The sequence below is a fragment of the Panthera onca genome, chromosome B4, assembly GCF_046562875.1.
Source record: "Panthera onca isolate mPanOnc1 chromosome B4, mPanOnc1 haplotype 2, whole genome shotgun sequence".
In the NCBI taxonomy this organism is placed as follows: domain Eukaryota; kingdom Metazoa; phylum Chordata; class Mammalia; order Carnivora; family Felidae; genus Panthera; species Panthera onca.
This window is the reverse complement of record NC_138345.1, coordinates 17,671,230-17,699,161: the sequence shown is the minus strand read 5'-3', so window position 1 is coordinate 17,699,161 and position 27,932 is coordinate 17,671,230. Positions and strand designations below refer to the sequence as shown.

The window sequence follows — 27,932 nt, the reverse complement described above, 5'->3', positions numbered from 1 at the left end:
TTCTAATATTCTAATATATATATTCTAATATAGAGACAGGGGAAATAAAGGCCAAAAATCAAAATTTAGGTGTAAAATTGACAATGTAGGAGATGAAAACATACACTGGAATGGATTAATAGATTAGCCATTAAGATATAAAGGTAGATACTGTACAAAATAAAACAAAGAAGGAAAAGAAAATTAGAAAAAAAAAACTGAACAGAGCAAGAATATGCTCTGGGACAACTTCAAGCAGCTTAATTTACATGTAATCAAAGTTCACAAAGGAGAGGAGAAAGAGGAGATGAAAGCTTAGGGGATCTGAGTTAGTAATAAATTGGACTTCCTCAAAATTAAAAAGAGTCTCTTCTATAAAGAATCTATTAAAAGAATTAAAACACAAGCTACAGACTGGGAGAAAAAGCTTGTAATTAACATATCTAAAAAAATAGGCTTGCATCAGAAAATATAGAAAAGCTCAAAACTCTATAGAGAAAACAAAAATCCAATTTAAATATTGGGTACAAGATTTAAATAATAATAATAATAGGGTGAAAGATTTAAATACACACTTCAAATTATGTTCCATTCGTCAAGCATAGGAAATATAACCAACATAATTAATGCTTAGGGCAATGCAAATTAACACCACAATAAGATAATATATACTTCTAACACTAAAATTAGGAAGACTGATAATAACAAGCACTGGGTAAGATGTGGAGGAACTGGAACTAATATATTCCACTGATGGGGATAAAACACAGTTCCTGCGAAAACTTGTTTAAGAGTCTCTTAAAATGTTAAACACAATTCTAGCATGTGATACAGCCATTCCACTCCTGGGTATTTACCAAGAAAAATAAAAACAAATGTTTATATAAATACTTATATGCAAATGTGCACAGCAGATTTACTTATAATATCCCAAACTACAAGCAACCCAAATACTGATCAATAATTAAATAGATAATCTGTGCTGCATCCATATAATACTATTCAACAATAGAAATAAATGAATTACAGATACATTGTGTAACATAAAAGAATCTTCTGAATGCAGTAAGCAGAAAAAGTACATACTGTATAATTTATATAAAATTTTGGGAAATATAAATTAACGTGTACTGAGAGAAACCAATTCAGTGGTTGTCAAGGAATGGGAGTGAGGACCCAAAGGAGGTATTACAAAGAGACATAAGGAAACGTTTAGGGGTGAAGCATATTTATCTATTATCTTGATCGTGGTGATGGTTTAAAATTTCAATATTTTTAGTTTGTTATATGTCAGTTTTACTTCAATAAAGATCATAATAAAAATCAGTTAGAAGTTTGGCATGAAGTTTTACATGTAATGACCAGCTGAGCCTTTACAGACCATGCCACACATAATAGCAGTGGTCAGTTACTTCAACTGACATCAATAAACCGAACAGTTCCTATACCTACATGCACAATCTAGTTCTATCCTATGTATTTCACTTTAAACGAGCAATCGTGAATTGAAAGCACACAAACTAAACAGCGGAAAGCTAAAAGAACTTTTAAAAAGGGGGGGGGGTAGTTTAATAGACCTCTTGGACAACATTAAGCAAACAAACATTCACATTATAGGGGTCCCAGGAGAGGAAGAAAAAAGTGTGGAAAACTGATTTGAAAAAATAATAACTAAAAGCTTTGCTAACCAAGGGATGGAAATAGACATCCAAGCCCAAAAACCAAAATTCCAAATGAGATGATCTGAAGGAGGTCTGCACCACCACGTATATTCATTAAAATGTCAAATGTTAAAGAAAAGAGAATCCCTTGTTGACCTAGGAAAGTAGATAGAGTAGAAAGGCTCCAGGCTCACTTCATCCCATGGATACACCTAGATAACACTTATATCAGAGTAAATGAACCAGAAAATGACCCGAAGACTGGCAGAACAGATTTTCCACAACTAAATGTAGAGGAGAGGTCACACTGAGAAGGTAGAAAGAGTGGAAATGTGGCCAGGAGCCCAACTGACTGGTGGGATTGTCTGCAAAAGGAAAGACACCAGGACACAGAAAGGGAGATGATCAGACCCCACACCAGGCACCCCAGGCACAGGGGACCCATCTGGGAAGACAAATCCCCATAACATTTGGTTTTAGAACCCAGAGAGGGCTAATTTTGTGAGTTCTTACAGTAAATAGGGCTTAACACCTTGAATTTTAAAGATCAGCAAATCCAGCTCCAGGAGAGCCACCCAAAGTGCAGGAAACCAAGTCCCTGCCATTAAAAAGACAGCACAAGAAACAGCCCCCACTGAGATACAGCATAAAAGCAAAAGTTTGAAAAAAGCCTGGGGTATACAGGAGGGAGATTTATTTACTAATCTCAGAGCATGTGCTAAAGGGTAGGGATCTTTAGAAGACTACTCGAAGAATAAAAGAGCTCATGGGCAAGATTTCCTTGGCCCAGCACCCAGCCTAGATATATGGACACCTGCAGGATTCAGTGCAGTGCAAACACTCTCCATCTAGCTTCCTAAGAGTGTACCCAACCTCTGTGATCGTCTGTAGGCTCACCCCCTAACCATGGCCTGGCCTCAGCATGGGTTTTCCCACTGGGCTACAGGTCCCCTTCAATGCCTGGCACCGTGCACCCTACCTCCATGTTGTCTTATGGACATGTGCCCTTCAAAATGCCCTTTGCAGAAGACCATCCAAAGTGGGGCCACAAGCATGGCAGGGTGCAATCAGACCTGACAGGAGCTAGCACCACTCCAAAGTGACTCATGCCCCAGGAAAAGGGGAAGGTAACCACACATACATGACCGTGACCAACCGCGGTGGGCTGTGGGTAGACATCTGATCTGATTACAGGCCTCACCCACCAATGAAAGTTTCTGAAAAGACACAGGAAGAGTGCCCTGCAGTTGGGTGCTAATGCAGCTCTGGCAAACACTGGGTCTGGTTCAACTCAAGCCCTAGGTGGCCCCAGACTGGCTCAATAAAAACAAAAGGAACAAACTCTGCCCCAAACAGGCAGAATTTCCCTAACACATCGAAACAGACACAGATTTAGAAAAATATGGAGACAGAGGAATATGTCCCAAATGAAGAACACAACAAAATCACAGCAAGAGAGCTAAATGAAACAAAGATAAGTAATATGCCCAATAGAGGATTTAAAGTAATAGTCATAAAGATACTCACTGGACTTGGGAAAGGAGTGGAGGACCTCAGTGACACTTTCAACAGAGACAGAAAATATTAAAAATGGACCCAATCAGAGATAAAGAACTCAATAACTGAAATTAAAAACACACAAAAGGGAATAAATAGATTAGAGGAAGTAGCAACCTAGAGGACAGAGTAACGGAAAGCAATCAAGTTGAACAGGTGAGAAAAGAAAGAATAAGAAGAAATGAGAATTAGATTAAGAGAAGTCAAGTGACACCATCAAGCATGATAACATTCATACTATAGGAGTCCCAGAAAAATAAGAGAGAGAAAAGGGGGCAGAAAATGTATTTGAAGAAATAATAGCTGAAACTTCCTTATCTAGGAAAGGAAACAGACATTCAGACCCAGGAGGCACAGAAAGCCCCTGACAAAATCAACCCAAGGAGGTTCATACCAAGACACATAAGAATCAAAATGATAAAAATAGTAATAGAAAATTTTAAAAATACCAAGAGGGAAAAAAAACTACATACAAGGGAAATAAGACTATCAGCTGATTTTTTTCAGCAAGAATTTTGCAGGACAGAAGGGAGTGGCATGATATATTCAAAGTGCCGGGGAAAAAAAACAAAACCCTGAAACAAATAATACCTATCCAGCAGCCTATCATGACAAATATCAGGAGAGATAAAGAGTTCTGCAGACAACCAAAAATAAAAGAATTTCATCACCAATGAACCAGCATTAGAAAAAAGGTGAAAGGACTCCTTGAGTGGAAAGGAAAGACCATAAGCAGGATTAAGAAAAGTAGGAAGCACAAAAGCAGAAAAATTAAATATAATTATAGAAAATCAGTCAAGTGATTCACAATAAAAGGATGTAAACTATGGCAGCATATACTTAACATGTGGTAGAGAAAGGAGTAAAAATTTAGTGATTTTAGGATGGGCCAAACTTAGTGACCATCACTTAATACAGACTCCTAATAAGATTCTATAGATAAATGTAATGATAACCACAAATCAAAAATCAGTAATAGATATGGAAATAATAAAGAGAAGAAATCCAAGTACATTACTAAAGAAAGCTAGCAAACCCTGAGAAAAGAGCAACAGAAGAAAGTAATGGAGAATACAAAAACAATGATAAAATAAGTTTAAAAATGCAAATGATTATGTACCTATCATTAATTGCTTGAAATGCAGGTGGACTAAATGTTCCAATCAAAAGACATAGGGTGATGGAATAGGTAACAAGGAAAACCAATGTATATTCTGCCTACAGGAGACTCATTCCAGTCCCAAAGAAATACACTGATTGAAAGTGAGGAGATGGAAGCATTTATCATGCAATGGAATTGAAAAGAAAACTGGGGAAGCAATGCTGATGTCAGACAAAATAGATTTTAAAACAGGAGATAAAGGACACTATATCATAATAAAGGAGACAATGGAATAAGAAGACAGAACAATTATAAATATTTATGCACCCAACATGGGAGAATCCAATGACATAAAGCAGAATAACAAACATAAAGGAAGTAATCAATAGTAATACAATAATAGGGACTTTAACAGTCAATTTGCATAAATGGACAGATCATCCAAAGACAAAATCAAGAAGGCAATATTGGCTTTGAATGCCACAGGGACAAGACGGATCTAAAAGATAATTCAGAACATATGAAGAGTGGAATGTACATCCTTCTGAAGTGCACATGGGATATTCTCCAAAACAGATCATGTGTTGGGCCACAAAACAAGAATAAACAAATTCAAAAAGACAGTCATACCATGCATCTTTTCTGACCACAATGCTATGAAACTAGAAATCAACAGCAAGAAAAAATCTGGAGATTACACAAATACATGGAAGGTAAATAGCATGCTGTTAACAATTTCTTGGCCCACCAAAAAAATCAAAGAAAAAAAGAAATGTTTAAATACATTGAGACAAATAAAAGTGAAAATACAACAGTCCAAAATCTTTGTGTTACAGCAAAAGTGGTCCTAACAGGGAAGTTTATAGCAATACAGGTCTACCTCAACAAGCAAGAAAAATTTCAAATAAATAACCTAACCCTACACTTAAAAGAACTAGAAAAAGAATAAACAAATCCAAAACCAGGAGAATGAAGGAAATAGCAAAGAGCAGAAATCAATGAAATGAAAGAACAACCAAAAAAGTGAACAGATCAATGAAATTAGGAGTTGATTCTTTGAAAAGGTCAACAAAATTAATAAACATTCATCCAGAGTCACCCCCCACCAAAAGAGTGAGGACTCAAACTAGAAATGAAAGAGGAGAAATAATGGCTGGCATCATAGAAATACAAGGGATTATAAAAGCATATTATAAAAATTTTTATGCCAACAAAATGGACAACCTAGAAACACGGATAAATTTCTAAAAACATATGACCTCCAAAAACCAATTTAAGAAGAAAAATGTAAATTTGAACAGACCAATTACCAGCAATGAAATTGAATCAATAATCATACAACTCCCAAAAAACAAAAGTCTAGGACGACATGGTTTCACAGGTGAATTCTACCAAGCAGTTAATATACTTCTCAAATTATTCCAAAAAATAAAAGAGGAAGGAAAGGTCACAAATTCATTCCATGAAGCCAAACCGGATAAAGACACAACAACAACAACAACAGCAACAACAAAGAACTACAGGTCAGTATCTCTGATGAATATACATGAAATTAGCAAACTGAATTCAACAATACATTAAACAAATAGTTCTCCACAATTAAGTGGATTTTATTCCGGGGATGTGAGTGTGGTTCATTATTCTCACATCAATCAATATAAATAATTTGCCATGATCGAGTGGGATTTATTCTTGGGATGCAAGAGTGGTTCTACATTCACAAATCAGTGTCATAAATCATATCAATAAGAGAAAGGATAAAACTATATGATCATTTCAATAGATGCCAAAAAAGCACACAAAATCCATTCATGATGGAAATCCTCAACAAAGTAGGTTTCAAGGGAACATACTTCAACATAATAAGGGACAGATATGAAAAACCCACATCTAACGTCATTTTAATGGGGAAAGACAGAGCTTTTCCTCTAGGATAAGGTGCAAGACAAGGATGCACTCTCTGTTTTATTCAAAATAGTACCAGAGTCCTACCTACAGCAATCAGACAAGAAAAAGAAATGAGGGGGACCCATATTGGTAAAGACGAAGTAAAATCTTCCCTATTTGCAGATTATGTGAAAATACTGAAAACACTACCAAAAAACTACTAGAAGCAATAAATGAATTCAGTAAATTTGCAGAATACAAAATCGATATCCAGAAATTGGAGGTGTTTCTATACATTCTAAATGAAGTAGCAGAAAGAGAAATTTAAGAAACAACACTATTTAAAATTGTATCAAAAACAATAAATACCTAAGAGGTGAAAGGTCTGTACTCTGAAAACTATAAAACCCTGATAAAAGGAACTGAAGATGACCCACACAAAAAACAAAGATATTTCATGTTCATGGACTTGAGAAATTATATTGTTAAAATGTCACCTCACAGATTTAATGCAATCCCTATGAAAATGCAACAGCATTTTTCACAGAACTAGAATAAAAAATACTGAACTAGAATAGATAATACTGAAATTTGTATGGAACCACAAAAGACTCAGAATAGCCAAAGCAATCTTGAGAAAGAACAAAGCTAGAGGTATCACAATCCCAGATTTCAAAATAGATAAGCTGTAGTAATCCAAACAGTATGGTACTGGTAGAGTAATAAACATATAGATCGATGAAAAACAAGAGAGAGCTCAGAAATAAACACATGAATTTACGGCCAATTAATCTATGAATAAGGAAGCAAGAATAAACAATGGGGAAACATGTCTCTTCAAAAACGGTGCTGGGAAAACTGGACAGCTACATGAAAAAGAATGAAACTTGACCACTTTCTCACACCACACACAAACTCAAAATGGATTAAAGACTTAAATGTGAGACCTAAACCATAAAAATCCTAGAAGAGAACACAAGTAATTTCTCTGACCTCAGCTGTAACAATATTTTTTAAAATACATCTCCTGAGGCAATGAAACAAAATAAAAAACAAACTATTGGGACTACATCAAAATAAAAAGCTTTTACACAGCAAAGTTTACCATCAATAAAACAAAAAGAAACCTACTGAATGGGAGAAGATATTTACAAATGCTATATGCAATAAGGGGTTAATATCCAAAATATATAAAGAAATTATACAACTCAATACCAAAAAAAGACAAATCAATTAAAAAATGGGCAGATGACATACACAGACATTTCTCCAAAGACATTCAGATGGCCAACAGACACACAAAAAGATGCTCAACATTACTAATCATCATGTAAATGCAAATTAAAATCACGAGATATTACTATATAGCTGTCAGAATGGCTAAAACCGAAACACAAAAAATAAAAAGGTTTAGTGAGAATGTGGAGAAAAAGGAATCCTCATGCACTGATGGTGGGAATTCAGACTGGAGCAGCCACTGTGGAAAATAGTATGAAGGTTGCTCAAAAATTAAAAATAGAAATATCATATCCAATAATTCCATTAGTATTTACCCAAAAAACACACTAACACTAATTTCAAAAGATAGTCAAGATATGGAAGCAAACTACATGTCCACCAATAGACAAATGGATAAGAAGTGGGATACAGACACACACACACACAGACACACACATATACAAACAATGAAATATTATATAGCCATAGAAAGAATGAGATGCGCCATTTGAGACAACATAGATTAATCTAGGGGGAATTATCTTAAGTGAAATACATAAGACAAAAACTATATAATTCCACTAAGTGGAATTTTTTTAAAAAAATAAATAAACAAAAAGCAGAATCAGACCTATAAATACAGACTATTAACTGGTGATTGCCAGAGGGGAGGGTACGGGGCAAAATGGTTGAAGGTGAGTGGGAGATACAGGCTTCTAGTTATTGAACATGTTAATTATATTGTAACAGCAATAAATGAGGACAGGTAGTAGCTACACTTGTGGTGAACACAGTATATAGTCTTGTTGAATCACTATGTTGTATACCTGGAATTAATGTAATATTGGATGTCAACATACGTCCTTGAAGTTTTCTTTTAAACAAACATTAAATGAGTACCTGTTGTCTGCTGGACTGATAGTAGGTAATTTCACCTACAATATCGGAGTTAAATAAAATCTTGCTTATTCCTGCTGTTGCAACAACTATGTATACTCATTATTCAATCAAGAAAAATATCTAGCTGTTTAAATTAGACCCAATGTTTACTATCTTGGATAATTAATCTACAAAGCATGCACAATCTGATTTCACCTTTTCATGCCCGAATGTCATTGAAAAAAATAAAAAGCCGAGAAGAACCATTGCATAAAATCAAACAGAGCACTCCATGTATAATCCAAAATGAGTCTCAAACTTCAATCTCTGTGTTTTAGATTCACAACCAAAGCATTTCTTGGAAAGTTCCATATTCATCTGAATGTGAAGCAGCCCCCTTGCCAAGGTTATTTTCTCCTGGCAACCGATTCTTGAGTAAATATCAGAAGGAGAGTTTATCTACTGAATGCCAGTTTGACCCAAATTACAATTCATCTGATTAAATATTAATTTGCAGTGGATGAGCCATTATTAAATGAAAGTCAAAGAACCTTCCTTCAGTTTCATTTCATATCATTACAGACATCTTACCATTATGGCTAACAGGAAGATAACACTGTACATATGGCAGATTAGTTCCCATGACTACAGCCTATGTCTGTCTGGACAAATCACCACTCTCAATGCATTCTCTAGCGAGCCAAGTACAATACATATCTACCATGGCTCTGAACGGGTGGCTTGGAGCTAAGTTCTTGGCTATAAAACTGTTAACTCAAGACATTTAAATAGAGACAGTGCTCAGGGCACGTGGGTAGCTCAGTCATTTAAGCATCTGACTTTGGCTCAGGTCATGATCTCACGCTTCACGGGTTCGAGCCCTGCGTTGGGCTCTGTACTGACAGCTCAGAGCCTGGAGCCTGCTTCGGATTCTGTGTCTCTCTCTCTCTCTGTTCCTCCCCCGCTCACAGTCTGTCTCTCTTTGTCTCTCAAAAATAAATTAACACTAAAAAATAAAAAATAGAGACAGTGCTTTAAATTAGGGTACCAAAGAAATTTAGTACATGTAAAAAGGAAAAAACAATTTTGCCTGGATAGGTAAGAAGTTTCTCCTTGTATATTATACATAGATCTGTTAGAGCAAAGGGAAAAAAAGAATATTCAACCCTCCTCCATGTGACAGGCTGTATGATATATTACAAAGGGAATGAACGTGAATTAATTGGAAATGTGGGTCCCAGCCCAAGTCCCCATTCTGCTGCTCAATATCTATTTGGCTAGATATAAATAACCTCTTTGAGTTTTTTTTCTTTGTATCTGTAAAACTGACAAAAAGGATCTCTGGCTTACCCACTTCAGGGAATTGCTGAGGGAATCAAAGGGATAGATAATAGATGCTAAATTCCTTCGCAAAATGGAAAAAGCCACATAAGCATTTAAACTTGCCATTCCAAGTTTTCCTTTTAGGTAGGAGAAGGTAGGTGAGAATCTGAATAAAGAATATTCCACCGGGTGTAAGGAGACCTAGACTAGCTGTGTGTTTTATGCCCCAGAGTAGCTGTGTGTTTTTCCAACAAAGCATGCACTCTTCTTGAATTTTTGTTGCTTACCTATAAAATGTGGGAAAAGTCAAATGAAGTATTCAAAATAACAGATTGAAGAATCTGAACTTTTGGCACAATACCAGAATTTGTGCAAAACTCCTTTTCCCTCCAGATTTTTTTTTTTTTCAGTAGAAAAATTACTTAAAGTCAGAGGGACCTTCAGCTGCTTCCAGTGACATGTGTCCACCTTTAGAAATGTTAATCACCCATTATTAGGGGTATTCAGGGAGGAAAGCAACAAGCTCTGGTACCCCCTTAATTGAATGATAAATGTGTACTGAAGTAACTTTGATCAAATTCCACTTGCTTTTCATTCAAGAACACAGCAATCCTTCATATTCCCTAGACATCCTGATGCATTTTAAATACATATTACAAAATCCATTATCCATACCTGAAAAGGCCGCCTGCTGGAAATGTTGAGGTGTGTCCTTGTCCATCTGTTGCCTTGGTTCCCAAATATCTGCCACAGCAGCTGTCCTCTTGTGTTACTCCAGACCCGCTGGTAGATGGCCAGCCTGTAAATGTGCTTCCCGAACATGTGGTAATAGAAGCGGAAGGTGCAGCCGTCTGCATCAGTGGCATTAAGGACAGGACTGAGCAGAGCGGCTCTGTTTTGGAAAACCTGAGGCTCCGAAGATTCTATGTAGAGATAGTGCCCTTTAGCTGTGCCCCAAGTATTATCCTTCATTGGCCCTGTATTAAGTGTTGGGGTTGGACCGTGCTTCCTGGTCCAATCAAAGTCGTCTTCTGTATCTTGTTCCCAGTTACAAATTCCATTTTCAAAGTTACACTGTAGCTCAGGTACTGAAATCGGCATTAAAAGAGAGCAAAAGAGAATTACGGACAAAAATAACTATGATTAAAAATACCAGTTGATATTTTGCTCCTGCCAAGGTTAGCCATTTTAACTTTTTTCTCAAATGCAACACTAAAGTTTTTAAAAAGTGAATAAATCCTAGACTTAAATCAAGTAATCATATTTTATAGACTGAAGGTGGCATCACTTCAGCCATTATTTTCCAAATGCCTTTTATGCCCATCCCACCATCATTTCTAGCACTATAACTCTATGCAAATGGTCACGACACCATGGCTGACCCAACACAACAAACTTCTGGTTCAGCTGATTTCAACCTTAGCCGAATGTTTCAATCCCCAGTGAACATGAAAAATCAAAACAAAACAAAACACACTAAAGCGGAGAATTCGTCTCTGGAGACGTTGATTTAATTGGTACAAACAGTGCATCTGGACTTCAGGATACTTCATCATCTCCCTTGGTGATTCTCACACACGGAACTGAGAACGGTCATATTTTCATAGGTCTCGACCTTTCAGAATCACCTGAGGTGCATGGTATAATTGCTTAGTCCACGGCGAAGTCCTGTACAAACTACTCGTTTGTCAGACATGGGGTGAAGCCCAGGAATCCATATTTTAATAAGCACCCAAGATGATCCTGATGCCAGTGTTTTCCAGACCCCATGCTGAAAAACTCTTCTTTCTGGCACCATCTTGCCACAGTAACACGCCAATGCCAGAATGACCATTCTTCCATGGCAGTTTATCATTTTCCTTCTGTGTTCAAAATCCCTCCATAGATACTCATTTCGACTTAAGCCTAAATTCCTCTATCTTTCAAGCTTCACCTTTCCCAAGTGAACTTCCTGTTCATACCCTTCCCCTTGGCATAGGCCATCTTCTACATGTGCCTTAAACACCTCGCCCCTCTCTCCTTCCTCTATTCATGCCTCCTGCTGTGCTGTGTGCCCAGTGGACTCTTGGCTGTGTCTCCTGGGAGGCGTTTTTTTTCTTCTCACTGGATTGTAGCACCTTTGAGCCGGAGCTTTGAAACTTTAAACTCCTTTCAGTCACTAGAAGGATTCAAAGCACTTAGGAAAAACTGACTTGTCCCTTGTCAACTAGCTGATTAATTTCTAGGATAATAGAGGGATTCATTTCTCAGGATGTGAGCATTTTGTTGACACCAAGGATTGGTTTAGAATAAATGCAACAGAATGTACATCTAGCGTTAGTTGGGGAGGAAAAAAAAATAGGAATTAGAATTAACGAGTAGTTCTACATTTTAGTTTCATTTACATAAGCTAATATTTAAAAAAAAAAACAAATGTCAGTTATCTTTTAACTATTCATCTTAGTGAGCGCACTTGGTGCCAAAGGTGAATAAATACGCTGAAACAATAAATACAAGCATATGTGGATAAATGCAGCCAGGCAAGAACAAATCATCTGTCTTTGAAAACCACAGAACAGGGGCTTAGACCTACTGAAGGGAACCAAGTGAGTAAATGTCAAATGGGAGATGAGCTTTCATTTGATATTTCCTCACTTGTGACTAATCAAGCCCAGCTGTGACGTGAACTGGGGCCCCACGGTGCACTCGCCAGGTGTCAGTCTTTGGCGGCGGAGCAGAAGGAGAACGTCAAGCTGTGAGCTTTTTCGACATATAACTGGCACTGAAGCCAGGAGATTTCGATACTGCCTGTCTTCATACTGACTGCATGCTCAGTCTTTGCTTCAAAAGGGAATACACGTAGCTCCACCTTCAAATAAAATACTATGTCTCTAAACATAGGAACCTTTAGGAAATACAACACAGATTTCTGGATGTCTAACGCATTCTATGTAATAAAGTAACAGGTCTATATGGAGAGCTGTAGGAGAAACTGACAGTCTAATGCCACTATGATTTCCTTTCATTAATACTTAGTCACTGAAAGTATTTTGCTATTACACTTGTACGGCCATAATTCCCTGCTACTAAGTTACTACTGGGTAGTCGGAAGGATAATTTGCTTCTTTCCAGCAACAGATCAACATTTTGTGGAGGAGTAGGATGTGGAGACCTTGGAAAAGATGAAAAAGCTTTCTGAATTTGCAAAAAATAAATTGCCTCAATGAAAAGTAACACTTCTTATGTCAGCCCCTGTCTAAATTATCAACTTTATTTATATCCACTCAAGGTATTAGCTGTGTAATGAGACGCATGGTAATTCTGACTTCAATCTACCTATATCAAAAATCACATATATGCAACACTCTCTACAATAATTTATATGGAAATTTCTTGATGCAGTGTTTCCTATGATGTACCGAGCATATTATGGCTTCCCTTTGGTTTATAATTAGCCTCACAATTTAATAGGCAAATAGCTTGAATTTTAAGAACTGTTGCTATTTCTAGACAAGGAAAGATGCAAACTCTTTTTCTGACTGATTTTTGAAATCTGAAAAAAAAACCCAACTCTGAGCTTCTAATTCATTTTCAAGATCAAGTACACTGGGCACGATATATCTGGAGCTAGGTTTATTAAACTGCAAACCATATACGATCATCAGATACCATAAACTTCTTGGTTAATTTAAACCAAAGAGTCAGGACGTATCTTTGACATGCCACTCTCTGCTCCCTATAGCCAAAACACCATCAGATGTCCCTCCTAAATATCTCCCCAAACATCAGTCCCTCCATCACCATCACTATCGCTGGGACGCAGGCTGCCTGCCGCCTCCTTAGTTGACTACCACAATGGCCTCCTGATAGGTCTCCTGAAACCTTTCTCCTCCAATCCACTCATCACAATGTATTTACAGTGACATGGTTTACGAGCCCAATTTTATTATGTTACCATCCTTACCAAAAACTTTCAAATGAAGAAAAACCTCCCTAATATGGACTACCGAGATCTGCAAACCTAGCCTCCCCCACATCTCTGTCCTTATGCTGCACTCTGTCTCCCCTTGACCTCTCGACTCCAGCCACACTGGCTGGCCTCCACCCACCATGCAGTCACATATCAGGGCTTTTGCATATATGCTTCAATTGACTATTTGTCAGATCTCAGCTAAATCATCACCTCTAAAAAATTCAATACATTATAAAAATTCAGAGCATCTCCCTCTGTAATTCCTATCTAAGCTGCCATTTTGTAGTTAATTTTTAACTATTTGAACAATATATATCTCCTCAGTTAAACAGTAAGCTCCATGAGGTCTGAGACTCGGTAGTTGTGTTTCATCACTGTATCTCTGGTATGGATTTTATGAGTCTGCATAACAAATACTGGTAGCCCAATTAACTGAACAGTCATCAACTTTGGAACAATGCTTAGTGTCTTTGCTTTGATTGCCTAGAAAACAGTGACCTGATCAAGATCACCACTATCAAAATAAGGACCAAAAAAAAAAAAAAAAAAAAAAAAAACCCAAACAAACACACAAGCAAAAAAAAAAAAAAACTTACCACAGTTGACCTCATCAGTGTGATCACCGCAATCATCCACCAGATCACATAACAGAAGCTTTTCTATGCAAGCCTTGCTGTGTCGACACCAGAAAAAATCTGGCTCCTCGCAGCTCTCCGCAGGAAGGGGAAGAGTGCAATTTTCAAATCTGATGTCATCAATAGCCGAGACCCCATCATAAATGCCAAGACTGACTTTATCTAGTGACAAATGGAAGGGCTGAGTAAGGCGTCCAAGCTGAATAGTCGCCTGTGACCACTGGTTGCCCTGGTTATATAATACTCTCCAGAGTACTGTAGGGTCACTGGAATTTTCCACATGTAGCTGTAGCTCAGCTGCTCCCACTGACAGACCATAGTTATAAAACCTGAAAAAGAGCAAACACAAGAAATGGAAACGATTCATGGGATCGACTAAATATTTAACTTACAGACTCTCGCGCCTGGTTAAAAGTCAATTCATTATTAGTTATTGTAACGGATGCCTTTATTTCTTGCAGTAACTGTGGTTGCTCATATCTGCTGAGGTGCATTCTCTGGAGTGCGGGATCCGGGAGCCTGTCTCAAGGAGGTCAATCCAGTGTTAAATCAAAGCAGTGTTAACTCAATTATAATCCCTTGTTGGAGGGGAAGAGTCCCTTTCATCTAAAGAAAGAACACAACAAATATGGATAATATACTCCTAAGTAAAATGCTAACTGTGTAAATCAAATGCAATAGCTATTTTTAAAGCCAAACCGAGGGCAAATCTGAAAGTCCAGTAAGTTCAGGAGTATGCCTGCAACCACTGGGCTGCAAGGGTAGCGGACCACAGATTTTAGTATTTTTTTTTAACGTTTATTCGTTTTTTACGAGACAGAGAGAGACAGAGCATGAATGGGGGAGGGGCAGAGAGAGAGGGAGATACAGAATCCGAAGCAGACTCCAGGCTCTGAACTGACAGCATAGATCCTGACGCTGGTCTCGAACTCACGGACCATGAGATCATGACCTGAGCCGAAGTCAGATGCTTAAATGACTGAGCCACCCAGGCATCCCGGATTTTAATATTTACCAGAAGGAAATTGTGCATCCAGGTCCTGCCTGGCTGAAAGTTGGGCTCTGGAGTTTAGCAACTTGTGACAAGCTTCTGCTTTTCTTCAGAATGAACATAAAATGTCCTATTGAAATACAAATACGTAAATCAGCCAACTGAGTTGAAACACCTGCCTTTTAACCCTACACTGAATTCTACACCTGACAAAAATTAAGACTTTACAATTAAAAATCAATAACAGTGATTGTGAGTCAAGTCTACTCTTATAAATACTAAACTAGTATCTACATCTAGGTGAAAATGTCCACAAAAGTTAATAATTTCAGTGAATTCAGTCAAAAAGAGAACTGGACTCCCTCCCCACCACCCATAAAGGAGTCATTTCATATTGACAACGTAAGAATAATTGCCAATATTCAAACGTCATACAATTTGTCGTAGTAACGTAGAACTTTAAATGCTTCTCTTTCTCTTCTCAGACCTGACCAAGGGTGAATGGAAGTAGTAACTAAGAACCTCTCCTTGTGTCTTACCTTGAGCTGTTCTGTGAGTATGATCCCAAGGTGGAGCCTGTTGTTCAAATTCAGCTGAAATGTTACTTCTAGAGTTCCATACCCAGTCAAAATGGTCACCACTAATTGCTTCAAACCAACCACAGCTATTTGCTTCAAAGTCACATTTGGAACCTGAAGAACAAAATGGGACTCTTAGGGTGGCTTTCCAAAGTATTCACACGCTTTAGAAAGGATAGAGATCAACTGAAATCACCTTATTATACTTCTCTAAATACTTTAAAGGACACATTTGAGGAAAAAAAGGATCCTATCTGATCTAAAAAAATTAAAACGCAACAGAGTTGTTCTTTTCATACTGGAAATCGATAAAGCAGAATTACCAAGAAATTAAACTTTTTTCCAAATATTTTTTCAAGGAAACAGCATCAGTCAGCCATATTCATTACAGATTTGCCAAGGTTTGCCTAATTTATCCTGATACTCATGTTACTTCTCTGCCACTATTCCATCACCTGGAAGATTTAATTGTTCCTACAGATTATTAAACACTAAAACATGAAAAGTAGCCACTTTAAAAATTTTTAGTATTTGAGAATTCCAGATTATATTTAATACAATGTTCACCAGCAATTTTGTAGAGCTGAATTATTTACCAAAGCATCGTATGCATTACGTAATTTGTGCAGGGCAGAAGAATTTGACCCACTTTTCAGGTAAAAATGTAAGAAACAGTTAATTTCCACAAAGCCATAAGGAAAAAAAGAAAGAGAAGGACTGGGAAGTCATAATAATAGTGTCAAATTATGGCTGATATTTAGCAGATACCTTATGTCATAGACTCTGAACCAAGTGCTTTATATAGATCAAACTTTCACAATAGCCCAGAGGAAAGTGTTATTGTTGTAGTTGTTTTAAAGAAGAAAAAAAGAAAGTTCAGGAAAGTTATTAACTTAACCAAGGTCCTATAATTATGAAGATGTAAGATGGTCTGAAATCCAGATATTTTCACTCCAAATCTAATATTCTTTCTGCAACTATTGACAATAACTGTTAATTGTTGTGAGACTGGAAAAAAAGATAAACCCAAAAGGCACAACCTGGGTTTGTTCAGTGTGGACATTCAGATATTACTATATATCCCAATGCAAAATGAGATCTGATGATTTTGCACTGGAATCCTTGGCCATTAGTTATTTTTATCCAAGGAAAGAATACTAAACTGCATAGATGTGCCTTTATAAAAAGACTTAGGAAGAAAGCAGGAAGCTTAGGGAATAAAAGTATAAAGTAAATCACTCAATGAGATTATAAAATTCAAACTCACAAGGGAATTTTAACCTAGTGAAAAAATCATTTTCAATTTTGAAAATGCTATACCGACACAGAGAGGAAGGTGAGGTGAATTGTAACATTATAAACACAAAATATTATAAAATGATTTACAAATACTAGAAATCAATATTATTTCTTAAGTTTCTGTAAAATATCTGATTTCAAAAATATACCTGCTTTCTGTCAGGTTTCCTGACCCAAAATGTGACCAAAAGTCAATGAGAATGTATAAAAATAAATACCTTTAAAAATAAATACTTTTTTAAATATTGCATCAACTTTAATAAGCAAGGAATAACTCCATTTCATTATATTAGGAACCAGAAAAATCAACAAATTACTGCTATATTTAGAATGAGGATCTCCCAAGTCAAGTTTAGAAATTTATGGTGAAACAAAATTAAATGCTGCTTAAGAGCAAAAAAAGAATCATGATAATTATGAGAAGTTAGGGATAAATGTTAAGAATATTGAAGACTTTGAATTTTTAAAAGCCATCTCTGTTTGCAAATGCATAATAAATAAATAACCCATAAATATACATAGATTCCCGTGGTTTCAAAATATGTTGCCATTTCAATGTTCAGTATTCAAATGTTGCCATTTCAATCCCTGGGAAAGCAATGCTTTTGATTCCTATTTCAGACAATCCAAAAAAAAATAAATAAATAAATAAATAAAGGATCCAGGAGTTCTTGTTATGCAAATATAGAAAGGAAACAAGTTATTGCTGCTGTATAATAGCTATTGCACATAGCTTCCTGGAAAGGGAGCCTTGTTGACTCCTATCCAGAGAAATACTGATGTAGAAATAAATGAATGTTCTAGTGAGAGTAAAATTTTAGAAACCATTATAGCAATTTGCCAGTTCTCTTAGATAAGGTCCATCAAAGATGACAACTTTTAACAGATTATGTTGTTTAAATTCAAATATGCCTGTTTAATATATTTTGTTCCTAAATATTTAGATTTCTACACACATTTTAAAATCTCACCTCAGTTAATCAGAGAATGTAATAATCAGCTGAAATTGATCTGGTTAGCTGTTAACCAAATATAGATTTATTAGGACAGCTTTGAAAATTATATATGTCTTATTTTTAATGTTTATTTATATTTGAAAGAGAGAACGCAAGTAGGGGAGGGGCAGAGAGAGAAGGGGAAGAGGACCTGAAGCAAACTTCCCGCTGAAAGCGGCAAGCAAGGTGGGGCTTGAACTCATGAACCTCAACATCACGACCTGAGCCAAAGCTGGACGCTCAACCAACAGCACCAGCCAGGTGCCCACATACGTCTTTTTCTGTCTTAGAAATATAATATCCTGGATACGTCTTAAGAACTGAGGTTCAAGGATTGTTCACTTTTTTTGGAACATCATTATCGACTTTCTCAATTATCCTCATCATCAGAAACAACATAATTTGCACGAACATTTGCAGTTACCACTACCTCAGGGTTTACTGTGTACCGACTTTGTGCTAGGGGCTGGTACGTTCATAAGTGGATACCTGTTGACATAAAGTTTCTAAAAATTAGTTGTCTGTTTCTATGGCTGTGGGTAAAAAAAGCTAGTGACTCTAAAGCAGATTGAAATTATTTTGAGTAAAACTATCTTCGTTGCCTCTCTTAGTTATTTAAATATAATTACAGTAGCTGCCCCTGAGGAAAGGGTACTAGAGGATATTTGGTGACTGACAAACAGGTCCATCATCCTACACTATCACTGTCGTGTTGACAGCTTTTCACTGAGACAGAAGAAGATAAATTTATATAGGAGCTAAGGAACCTGCAGAGGGGAAAAAAATACAGAATCAGTCTGTCTCATATCAGAATCACTGTTGAACTTCTTTGATGGTTTGGGATAGTGCCTAAAAGCAGTCATGTGTAAGAAATAAACATGAAAGGTACAAAGCGTCTGAGCTGATAATTTGGGTCTCACACAAAGACTTAAAAATTTATACGAGAGTCCTCCTTGATACTTACCCAAAGGAGCTGAAAACTTATGTCCACACAAAACCTTCACATGGATATTTACAGCAGCTTTATTCCTAATTGCTAAAACCTGAAAGCAACAGAAATGTCCAGCGACAGAAATGTCCCTCAATAGGTGAATAGATAAATAAACTGTCATACATCTGGACAGTGGAATATTATTCAGCACTAAAAAATGAGCTAGTGGGGTGCCTGGGTGGGTCAATCTGTTAAGTGTCAAACTTCAGCTCAGGTCATGATCTCATGGTTCATGGGTTCAACCCCTGCATGGGGCTCTGTGCTGATAGCTCAGAGCCTGGATGGAGCCTGCTTCAGATTCTGTGTCTCCCTCTCTCTCAGCCCCTCCCTCCCCTGCTTGTGCTTTGTCTGTCTGTCTCTCTTTCTCTCTCTCTCAAAAAGAAATAAACATTTAAAAAATTATTTAAAAAAATAAAAAATGAGCTATCAAGCCATGAAAAGACACGAAGGAATCTTAAATACATATTTCTAAGTGAAAGAAACCAATCTGAAAAGGCTCTATACCGTAGGCTTTCAGCTATATGACATTCTGAGGGACACCTGGGTGGCTCAGTTAGTTGAGCGTCCAACTCTTGATTTTGGCTCAGGTCATGATCTCATGTTTCGTGAAATTGAGCCCCTTGTGGGGCTCTGTGCTGACAGTGTAGAGCCTGCTTAGGATTCTCTCTCTCCTTCTCTCTCTCTCTTGCCCCCCCCCAATAAATAAATCAACTATATGACATTTTTCAAAAGGCCAACTGTGAAGACAGTAAAAAGAACAGTGGTTGCCAGAAGTTGGAGGTGGGGGGAGGGCTAACTAGGCGGAGCACAGAGTATTTTTATGGCAGTGAGAATATTCTGTATGATACCATGCTGACAAATGGATTTTACTCTCTATTCTTCCAAACCCACAGAATGTACAACAGCTAGTGTGGACCCTAATATAAATTACGGGCTTCGAGTAATTATGATGCAGCAGTGTAGGTTCCTCACTTGTAACAAATACCCCACTCTGGGAGGAAAGGCTGATAGTCAGAGAAGCTGTACACATAATGGGGCGGGGGGGGGGGGTGGGAGGTATACATGAAAACTCTGTACTTTATCTGTGACTCTAAAACTGCTCTGAAAAAAAGTATTAATAATTACCTAATAAGTTAATGTAAGTACTACAAAGAAAATCAAAACAAAAATTTATAGGAAAAAATATGTTCTGATACATCATGTACTTGAACCCCAAACTCCCTCTGTTTTTAGTCACATCAGCAAAAAAATTCTCAGATTTTAGGGGAAAAATGGAAAGTGGCTAAACATGTAAGTGGTTAATTATAAAAATTAAACCTGAAGCCCAGCTAAAGGCCAAACTGTGGTTTGCAGAGAGATCTAAACCAGTAAAGACATAACTGCAGTGTGGGGGACATCCATTTACTACAAATGTCACATCTTACCTAACTCTCATGAAATACAGAAGATATTATTTTCCCCATTTTAGAGATGAGAAATATAAGGTTGAAAGGGGAATAACATATAATTTCTCAGTGCTCATTATTACGGACAAAATTCCAACCCAGACCTAATGTCAAAGCCTGTGCTTTTAAAAAAGTATGCTGCTTCTTGTAGTTAAAAAAGAGTGATAATAATGATAGCTAACAATTTTAGAACTGTTACAGGCCATGCCCTGTGCTATGTGTTTTCATGCAAGATCATATAAAATCTAAACATGTATAATCAAAGGACAGGACACGCTCTGGAAGTAGACTTTAAACTATATAACACTAAAGGCATACCTTGTTTTATTATGCCTCACAAATATTGCATTTTTTTAACAAACTGAAGCCTTGTGGCCTACAGTGATTAAGTCCATTGAATCCATTTTTCCAACAGCATTTGCTCACTTCATGTCTCTGTGTCATATTCTAGTAATTCTCACAGTATTTCAAACTCATCAATTACATTTGTTACCATGATCTGGAATCAGTTATCTTTGATGTTCCTATTTTAATTGTTTTGGAGCACCATCAGCTATGCCCATACAAGATGGTAAACTTAATAAATGCGTCTGTGCTGGCTGCTTCACCGACCGGCCATTCTCCCATCTCTCTCCTTCTCTTTTGGCCTCCCTATTGCCTGAGACACAAAATACTGACATGAGGCCAATTACTAACTCTACAATGGCCTCTAAGTGGTCAAGCAAAAGGAAGAGCCACACGTCTCTTACTTGAGGTCAGAAGTTAGAAACGATTAAATTTAGTGAGGAAGATGTCAAAAGCTGAGATAGGCAAAAAATTTTGGCCTTTTGAGACCAACAGTTAACGAAGCTGTGGATGCAAAGGAGAAGTTCTTGAAGGAAATTAAAAGTGCTGCCAGTGAACACACAAATGGTAAAAAAGCAAAGCAGCTTTATTGCTGATGTGGAGAAAGTCGGAGTGGTCTGGAGAGAAGATCAAACCAGCCACAGCATTCCCTGAAGCCAAAGCCTCATCCAGAGCAAGGTCCTAACTCTCTCCAATTCTATGAAGGCTGAGAGAGGTGAGGAAGATGCAGATGAGGTTAAAGCTAGCAGAGGTTGGTTCATGAGGTTGAAAGAAAGAAGCCATTTACATCATATAAAAGTTCAAGGTGAAGCGAAAGGTGCTGATGTAGAAACTGCAGCAGGTTATCCAGAAGATGTAGCTAAGATAATCAATGAAGCGAGCTACACGAAACAGGGGACTTTCTGGGATGCCTGGTGGCTCAGCTGGCTAAGCTTCCAACTCTTAATTTTGGCTCAGGTCATGGGCACAGGATTCATGAGGTCGAGCCACATGTAGGGCTCTGTGCTGACAACACACAGCCTGCTTGGGATTCTCTCTCTTCCTCTCTCTCTGCCTCTCCCCACACTCGCCCTCACTCTCTCAAAATAAATAAACTTTAAAAAAATAAATAGTGTATTTTCAATGTAGATGAAACAGCTTTATAGTAGAAGAAGATGCTTATGGACTTTCATAGCTAGAAAGGAGAAGTCAATGCCTGGCTTTAAAGCTTCAAACAACAGGCCGACTCTCTAGTCAGGGGCTAATGCAGCTGGTGACTGTACGTGGAAGGCAATGCTCAGTTACCATTCTGAAAATCCTAGGACCCTTAAGAACTCTGCTAAATCTACTCTGCCTGTGCTCTAGAAATGAAACTACAAAGCCTAGATGACCATGCAACTATTTACAACATGGTTTCCTGAATATTTTAAGCCCACTGTTGAACCTACTGCTCAAAAATAAAAGATTCCATTCAAAATATGGCTACTCCGTGACAACGCCTCCACTCATCCCAGGGCTCTGATGGACACATACAATGAGATGAATGTTGTTTTCATGCCTGCTATTACAACACCCATTCTGCAGCCTGCAGATCAAGTAGTCATTTCAACTTTCAAGGCTTATTATTTAAGAAATACACTTCATAAATCTCTAGCTGCCATATATAATGATTCCTGTGATGGATCTGGGCAAAATAAATTGAAAGCCTTCTAGAAAGCACTGACCATGCTAGATGCCATTAAGAACATTTGTGATTCATGAGAAGAGACCAAAATATCAACATGAACAGGGGTTTGAAAGAAGTTGATTCCAGTCCTCATGGATGGCTTTGAGGGGTTCAAGACTTAAGTGTAGGAAGTGACTACAGATGGGCGGAAACAGCAGGACAGCTAGAATTAGACATGGAGCCTGAAGATGGGACTGAAGTGCTGCAATCTCTGATGAAACTTTAATGGATGAGCAGTTGCTTCTTATGGATGAGCGAAGAAAATGGTTTCTTGACACATAACTTACTCCTACTCATGGAGAATCTGCTGTGAAGATTGCTGAAATGACAACGAAGGATTTCAACTACTGCACAAACTTAGTTGATAAAGCAGCAGCAGGGTTTGAGAGGACTGATTCCAATTTTGAAAGAGGTTCTACTGGGGGTAAAATGCTATCAAACAGCATCAACATGCTACGGAGAAACTGTTCGGGAAAGGAAGAGCCAATTAATGCAGCGAATTTCACTGTTGTCTTGTTTTAACAAATTGTCATAGCCACTCTAACCTTCACCTACTACCACATGATCAATCACCGTCAACACAGAGGTAAGACCTTCCACCAGCAGAAAGACTCCTTGAAAGCTCAGATGGTAGCAATTTTTTTAGCAATAAAGCATTTTTTTAATTAAGGTATGTACATTGTTATTTTAGACATAATGCTACTGCACACTTAACGGACTACAATAAAGTATAAACATAACTTTTATATGTGCTGGAAAACCAAAGCATTAATTTGATTTGCTTTATTGTGCTACTTGTTTCACAGCAGTGGTCTGGAACTGCACCCACAACATCTCTGAGGCATGTCTGTAATAACTGTAAGTCCAATAGATTAACTCTCCTTGTTTAGGTCTTTTTTTTTTTTTTTTTTTTTTTGTCTCTCTAGATTACATGACCCTCCTGAAAGTTGCATGAAGGAGGACAAAAGTTAATTGAGTATTCCAGTACACTGGCTTAAGTTCATTGAGGTTGTACTTTATTCGATTAAGCTGAGGTTATTATAAACTTCAAAGGCATTCATACTGTATATACTATTTTAGAACATGTTCTCTACTAATAGTATTTCTTTGAGTTTCAGGCTTTTCATGCATTCAAATGGTTATACGTTCAGAGTCATGATGTTAAAATAATTGAACTACAGATGTCATCAATAGTTAATATTCATCAGTTATTTAAAACATAAAATAGTAAGGAAATATTTACAAAATTGCCATGAAATAAAAGATGTCTATATAAATAAACAGAAGTAATGAAATAGTTTAAAGGAGAACCAATGCATAAATAACAATAACATTTGGCATTCAAAATACTGAACTTGAAATGAAAATGATTAATAACATTACCCTACATATGGTTTTAAGGGTCTCCTGTCATTTAACCAACAGAGACACTCTTGGGACACAATTCACAATGGGTCTCTTATGTTTCTGCATGTCTTACAAACTGTCATTAACTGCCCCTTTGTTCCAGGCCATCTTTTCAAGGATATTTAAATAGCAAACAGTTATGAAAAACAGAGGTAGTGACTCTGTCTATAACAGAGAGCAAATTATCTTGTATGATATAATAAGGAAAATGTCTTCCCCTAAAACAAAGGTCAGACACATTTGCTTGAATCACAATATAAAAGATTTGGGTTCTATAAACTCAGGCTTTCTTAGCTGTGATGCAAAACCCAGTTCATCCACCTGGGCCCCTCTGTGTTGCTCCTGGGACTCAGGGAGCAAGAGGAACCAAGGCAAACAGGATGTTTATGCTGTGTTATACCATAAGTAGTACTACACCCTTTGTCTCTGACCCAGGAGTCTCACCCATTCTGCCAGCATCCATGAAACTATGGCAGGCTAGCTTGTAAGAAGGGTAAATGTCAGACCTTTCACATTTCTCAACACACATCAAATTATATATTAAATTATATATATATACACACATGCATAAGTATTTTATATATATATATATATATATATATATATATATATATATATATAAAATACATAAGTATTTTGTGTGTGTGTGTGTGTGTGTATGTTACCTTTACCTTTCATGAAAGAGGAAAAATGATTCAGAGGGAGAAACTAGTAGTCCAGATGTGGAAAAAAGAACCCAGATCTTGCAACCAAATCAAGGAACTGCAGCTAAAATTTTCCCAGGTGAAATTTCAAAACTGCTTTGAGCCAGTGCCTTGTTTACCTTCCATTCTCTCCTTCTCTTTTTTGAAGTAAAATGTAAGGTGTTGTCCTGATGCCTGTCTTATAACTGCATGTTAAGAATGCTGGATGCAGATCACTTACATCCTTAATTTCACAGCTCAACAGATGGAAGGTATGATGCCAAGAAGCCGTACCACATCTAAACCCGAGTAGATACTTAAGTGATGATTTCTAGACCTCTGAACTCACTACATTTAATTGAGCATTTAGACCTTTTCACTATGGCTCTAATGGGTTGAGATCCTTGGAAATCGTGGGAGATGGTGAACAGATTTTGCATATGAGAGAAATCACAGCGACCAGAGATTAAACTATAGTAAAGAAGAACTATAATACAGCCCTCATGGTCTCAAACCCCTGCTGCTATAAGTTTATTAGGTTATGTTACACGGCTAAGGAGTTTTGCCAACATAACTAAGGTTACTAATCAGTTGACCTTACGATATGTGAAGATATCTGTGTAAGCCAACCTAATCAATACATCCTTTAGGAGAGCATTTGTCTCTAAATGATCACAGAATTCAGAGAGGTTGGAAGAGTAAGTGTCTGCCATTGCAGGTTGAAAGATGAATGGGGGCATTAACAACATTAATGTCATTTCAAAGCTTTCATCTCTTGCTAACATGTTTTTCTGGAAGGAAACTGATGCCCCAAATACCAGCAGCAAAAACAGTGCCTTCTAAAATGGTTGTGGGCATGTATTTGATCAACTGAAAAAAAGTCATGACCAAAACTTAAAGTTAGCTTTTTCTTTGAAACTAAAAACGAAACACAAGAATATTCTCATTATAATAGAAACTCAAAGTGGTCTTTTGAGCAAGAATTTAAATTTTAATTTCTAAGTTTTTCTGGAAACATGCTACATGCATAATCTAGCACACTATCATAATAAATAAGTCCCCAAATAGTACACATGATTATTAGGTTTTAAACATTAGCAATAAGAGATCATATCCTCACTAAATCCCCACATAAAAAAGACTGAGTAGTTTGAAAAAGTAAAGAAATCAAAAAACTAAAACAGTAGTGGACGGGGAATGAGAAGGAAAGGATGCCACATCAGTAATCTTAAAGCTGAGTTCATGTAGTCTTTTAGGAAAGCAGTGAACTGAGGCAGGAAAAAAATGTAGAATTAGGTGGATCAGTCAAGGAGAGGCACAAGTCTAGAAGGGGGCTCCTGATGTCCTGACCACTACCCACATGTCTTGTTGGGCACGAAAGCCATTGCAACCCTCTTAAAACCACAGAGTTCATCCATTCTGTTACTCTTCTAAGAAGAGTTTCTGTCTACAACCGTAATAGGTTTCTGATTCACATGTTCTTCTCCTCTCAGTTCCCAAATCTACTCTTCTCTACTTGGTTCCTAACTAGTAAGTCCTCTGTGTCACATGAGACAATGTGCATACCAAATGTGTACAATTTTTATTTCACTTATACTTCTCCTATATATCTCCCTGATGACACAGACTCCCTATTACTTCATGATAATTCTAATCTAGTCGAGGGAATTAAATAAGGACTCAAACAATGTCTGATGAACAATAAAGCAAATAAAAGAACTGTATGTTCATGAGCCACATGACAGTCACTTATAGTTTCTTATCTCTTTTGTAGCCACTCCAATTCCAGTGCTTGGTGGCTACCCAGAAATGCGAGCACATAAACTCTGACAGCATCACAATTACTTACTGGATATCAAGTACATTCTAGGCCTTAAAATAGGGACTGGAGATAAAACAAACTATAAACTTCTGTATCCCCTACTGGCTCACATTCTGGTAGATCACAGCATTGTTCCCATTTAGTGCTTCCCAACTTGATTCTTCACCTCTGTAACAAAATCCTGGTCATCACTTCTGCCCTATCGAGTACATCTAGTAAGTCAATAACAACCCATCCCACATTACCAGAGCACTAACACTCTTCTAAAAAGTTTAACTATAGTAATGACTATTATTAAAATGTATTCATTAATGAAATTTCACAATCGAAATGTAAATATGGTGACCCTTAGGGATGATGAGCCTGAGTTAAGTTACATTTATTTCTAAATATATATTTATAGCACATGCGTATGCACACACACACTCACACGCACACATATAACCCAAAGAAAATAAATGCAGGTTCTTGCTAAGCCTAAAAATTCAAGAGGTAGTGACATCACCAAGATGGTGACATAGGCCATTCCTGACTTCACTCTTCCTCACAGAAACAACAACTAACTACTCATAAAGAAGAGAAAATCCCAGAACACGGGGATGAAACATCCCCTGCACCACAGAGATAGGACAGACTACACTCAATGGTTAAGAGAAGAGACTACACACTGACGGCTTTGCCCCTCTCCCAGACAAGATCAATAACCCATGGAGAAGTCTTCCTGGAGCCTCCATTCCTCCAATGGGAAAAAAGGACACAGGGGGCTAATCACCCCCTTGCATTGTGGATCACTTCCTGACAGCCCCTACTCTAGCCTTGCCTCATTAGAATCGCAGGGGAAACTGTGGGGTTCTCCCACAGGAATCTGACAGTGACAGTGAAGGCAGGGTAGCTTGCAACAACCAGCATACAGATCTTGGCAGATGTAGTTTCTGACTACAGCACCCCAAATAAAGTAGTAATCTAAGTAGTAACCCCAACCAGTAGCTTTGATCATCATCACCAGAAACAAGTCGGGGACATACTCTGACCAGAGAACTCACTGAAGGGCAGATCTGCCTGATTTGGGTACTCACACAAGGAGTGTTGCTGACCGTAGATCCTGGCTTGTCCGTGCCCAAGCGAGGAGTCATATCCCCCCCTCCTCCGCCATCAGGGACAGTGTCTCCTGGCTCCATCTGGCCAGTGTGTCTGGCAAGAACACATGGAAGCTGTACAGCTCCACAATACTCCAACCAAGAGGGAGGTGGATGGAGCTGATAGCTCCCAGAGCAAAGCCAGTACAGCGTATGAAGAATTCCCCTACTACAACACACAGCCAAGGTTGAGGGTTCTTCGTGGCCCATGGTTTCAAAAGGAAAGCTTGTTTCTAGAAAATGTGAGCGAAGCCAGGAGTGGCTCCTCCCAATCCTACCCAAGCAAGTGATCTGAAACATAGCCATACCCACTGTGGCTCCCAGGCCCCACCTGACCAGAAG

At 37.6% G+C, this 27,932-nt stretch overlaps 1 protein-coding gene across 2 annotated transcripts in view; it reads right to left on the bottom strand.

Moving 5' to 3' along the window:
• Positions 1-27,932, bottom strand: part of MALRD1 (MAM and LDL receptor class A domain containing 1) — a 776,428-nt gene that overhangs the window by 580,797 nt on the left and 167,699 nt on the right. For both annotated transcript variants that reach the window (XM_078450377.2, XM_078450378.2), the window contains exons 16-19: positions 15,724-15,876; positions 15,209-15,314; positions 14,155-14,522; positions 10,282-10,694 (exon numbers count right to left, since the gene is read on the bottom strand). In XM_078450377.2, the coding sequence (XP_078306503.2) occupies positions 10,282-10,694; positions 14,155-14,522; positions 15,209-15,314; positions 15,724-15,876 (1,040 nt within the window). The remainder of the gene's footprint in view (positions 1-10,281; positions 10,695-14,154; positions 14,523-15,208; positions 15,315-15,723; positions 15,877-27,932) is intronic.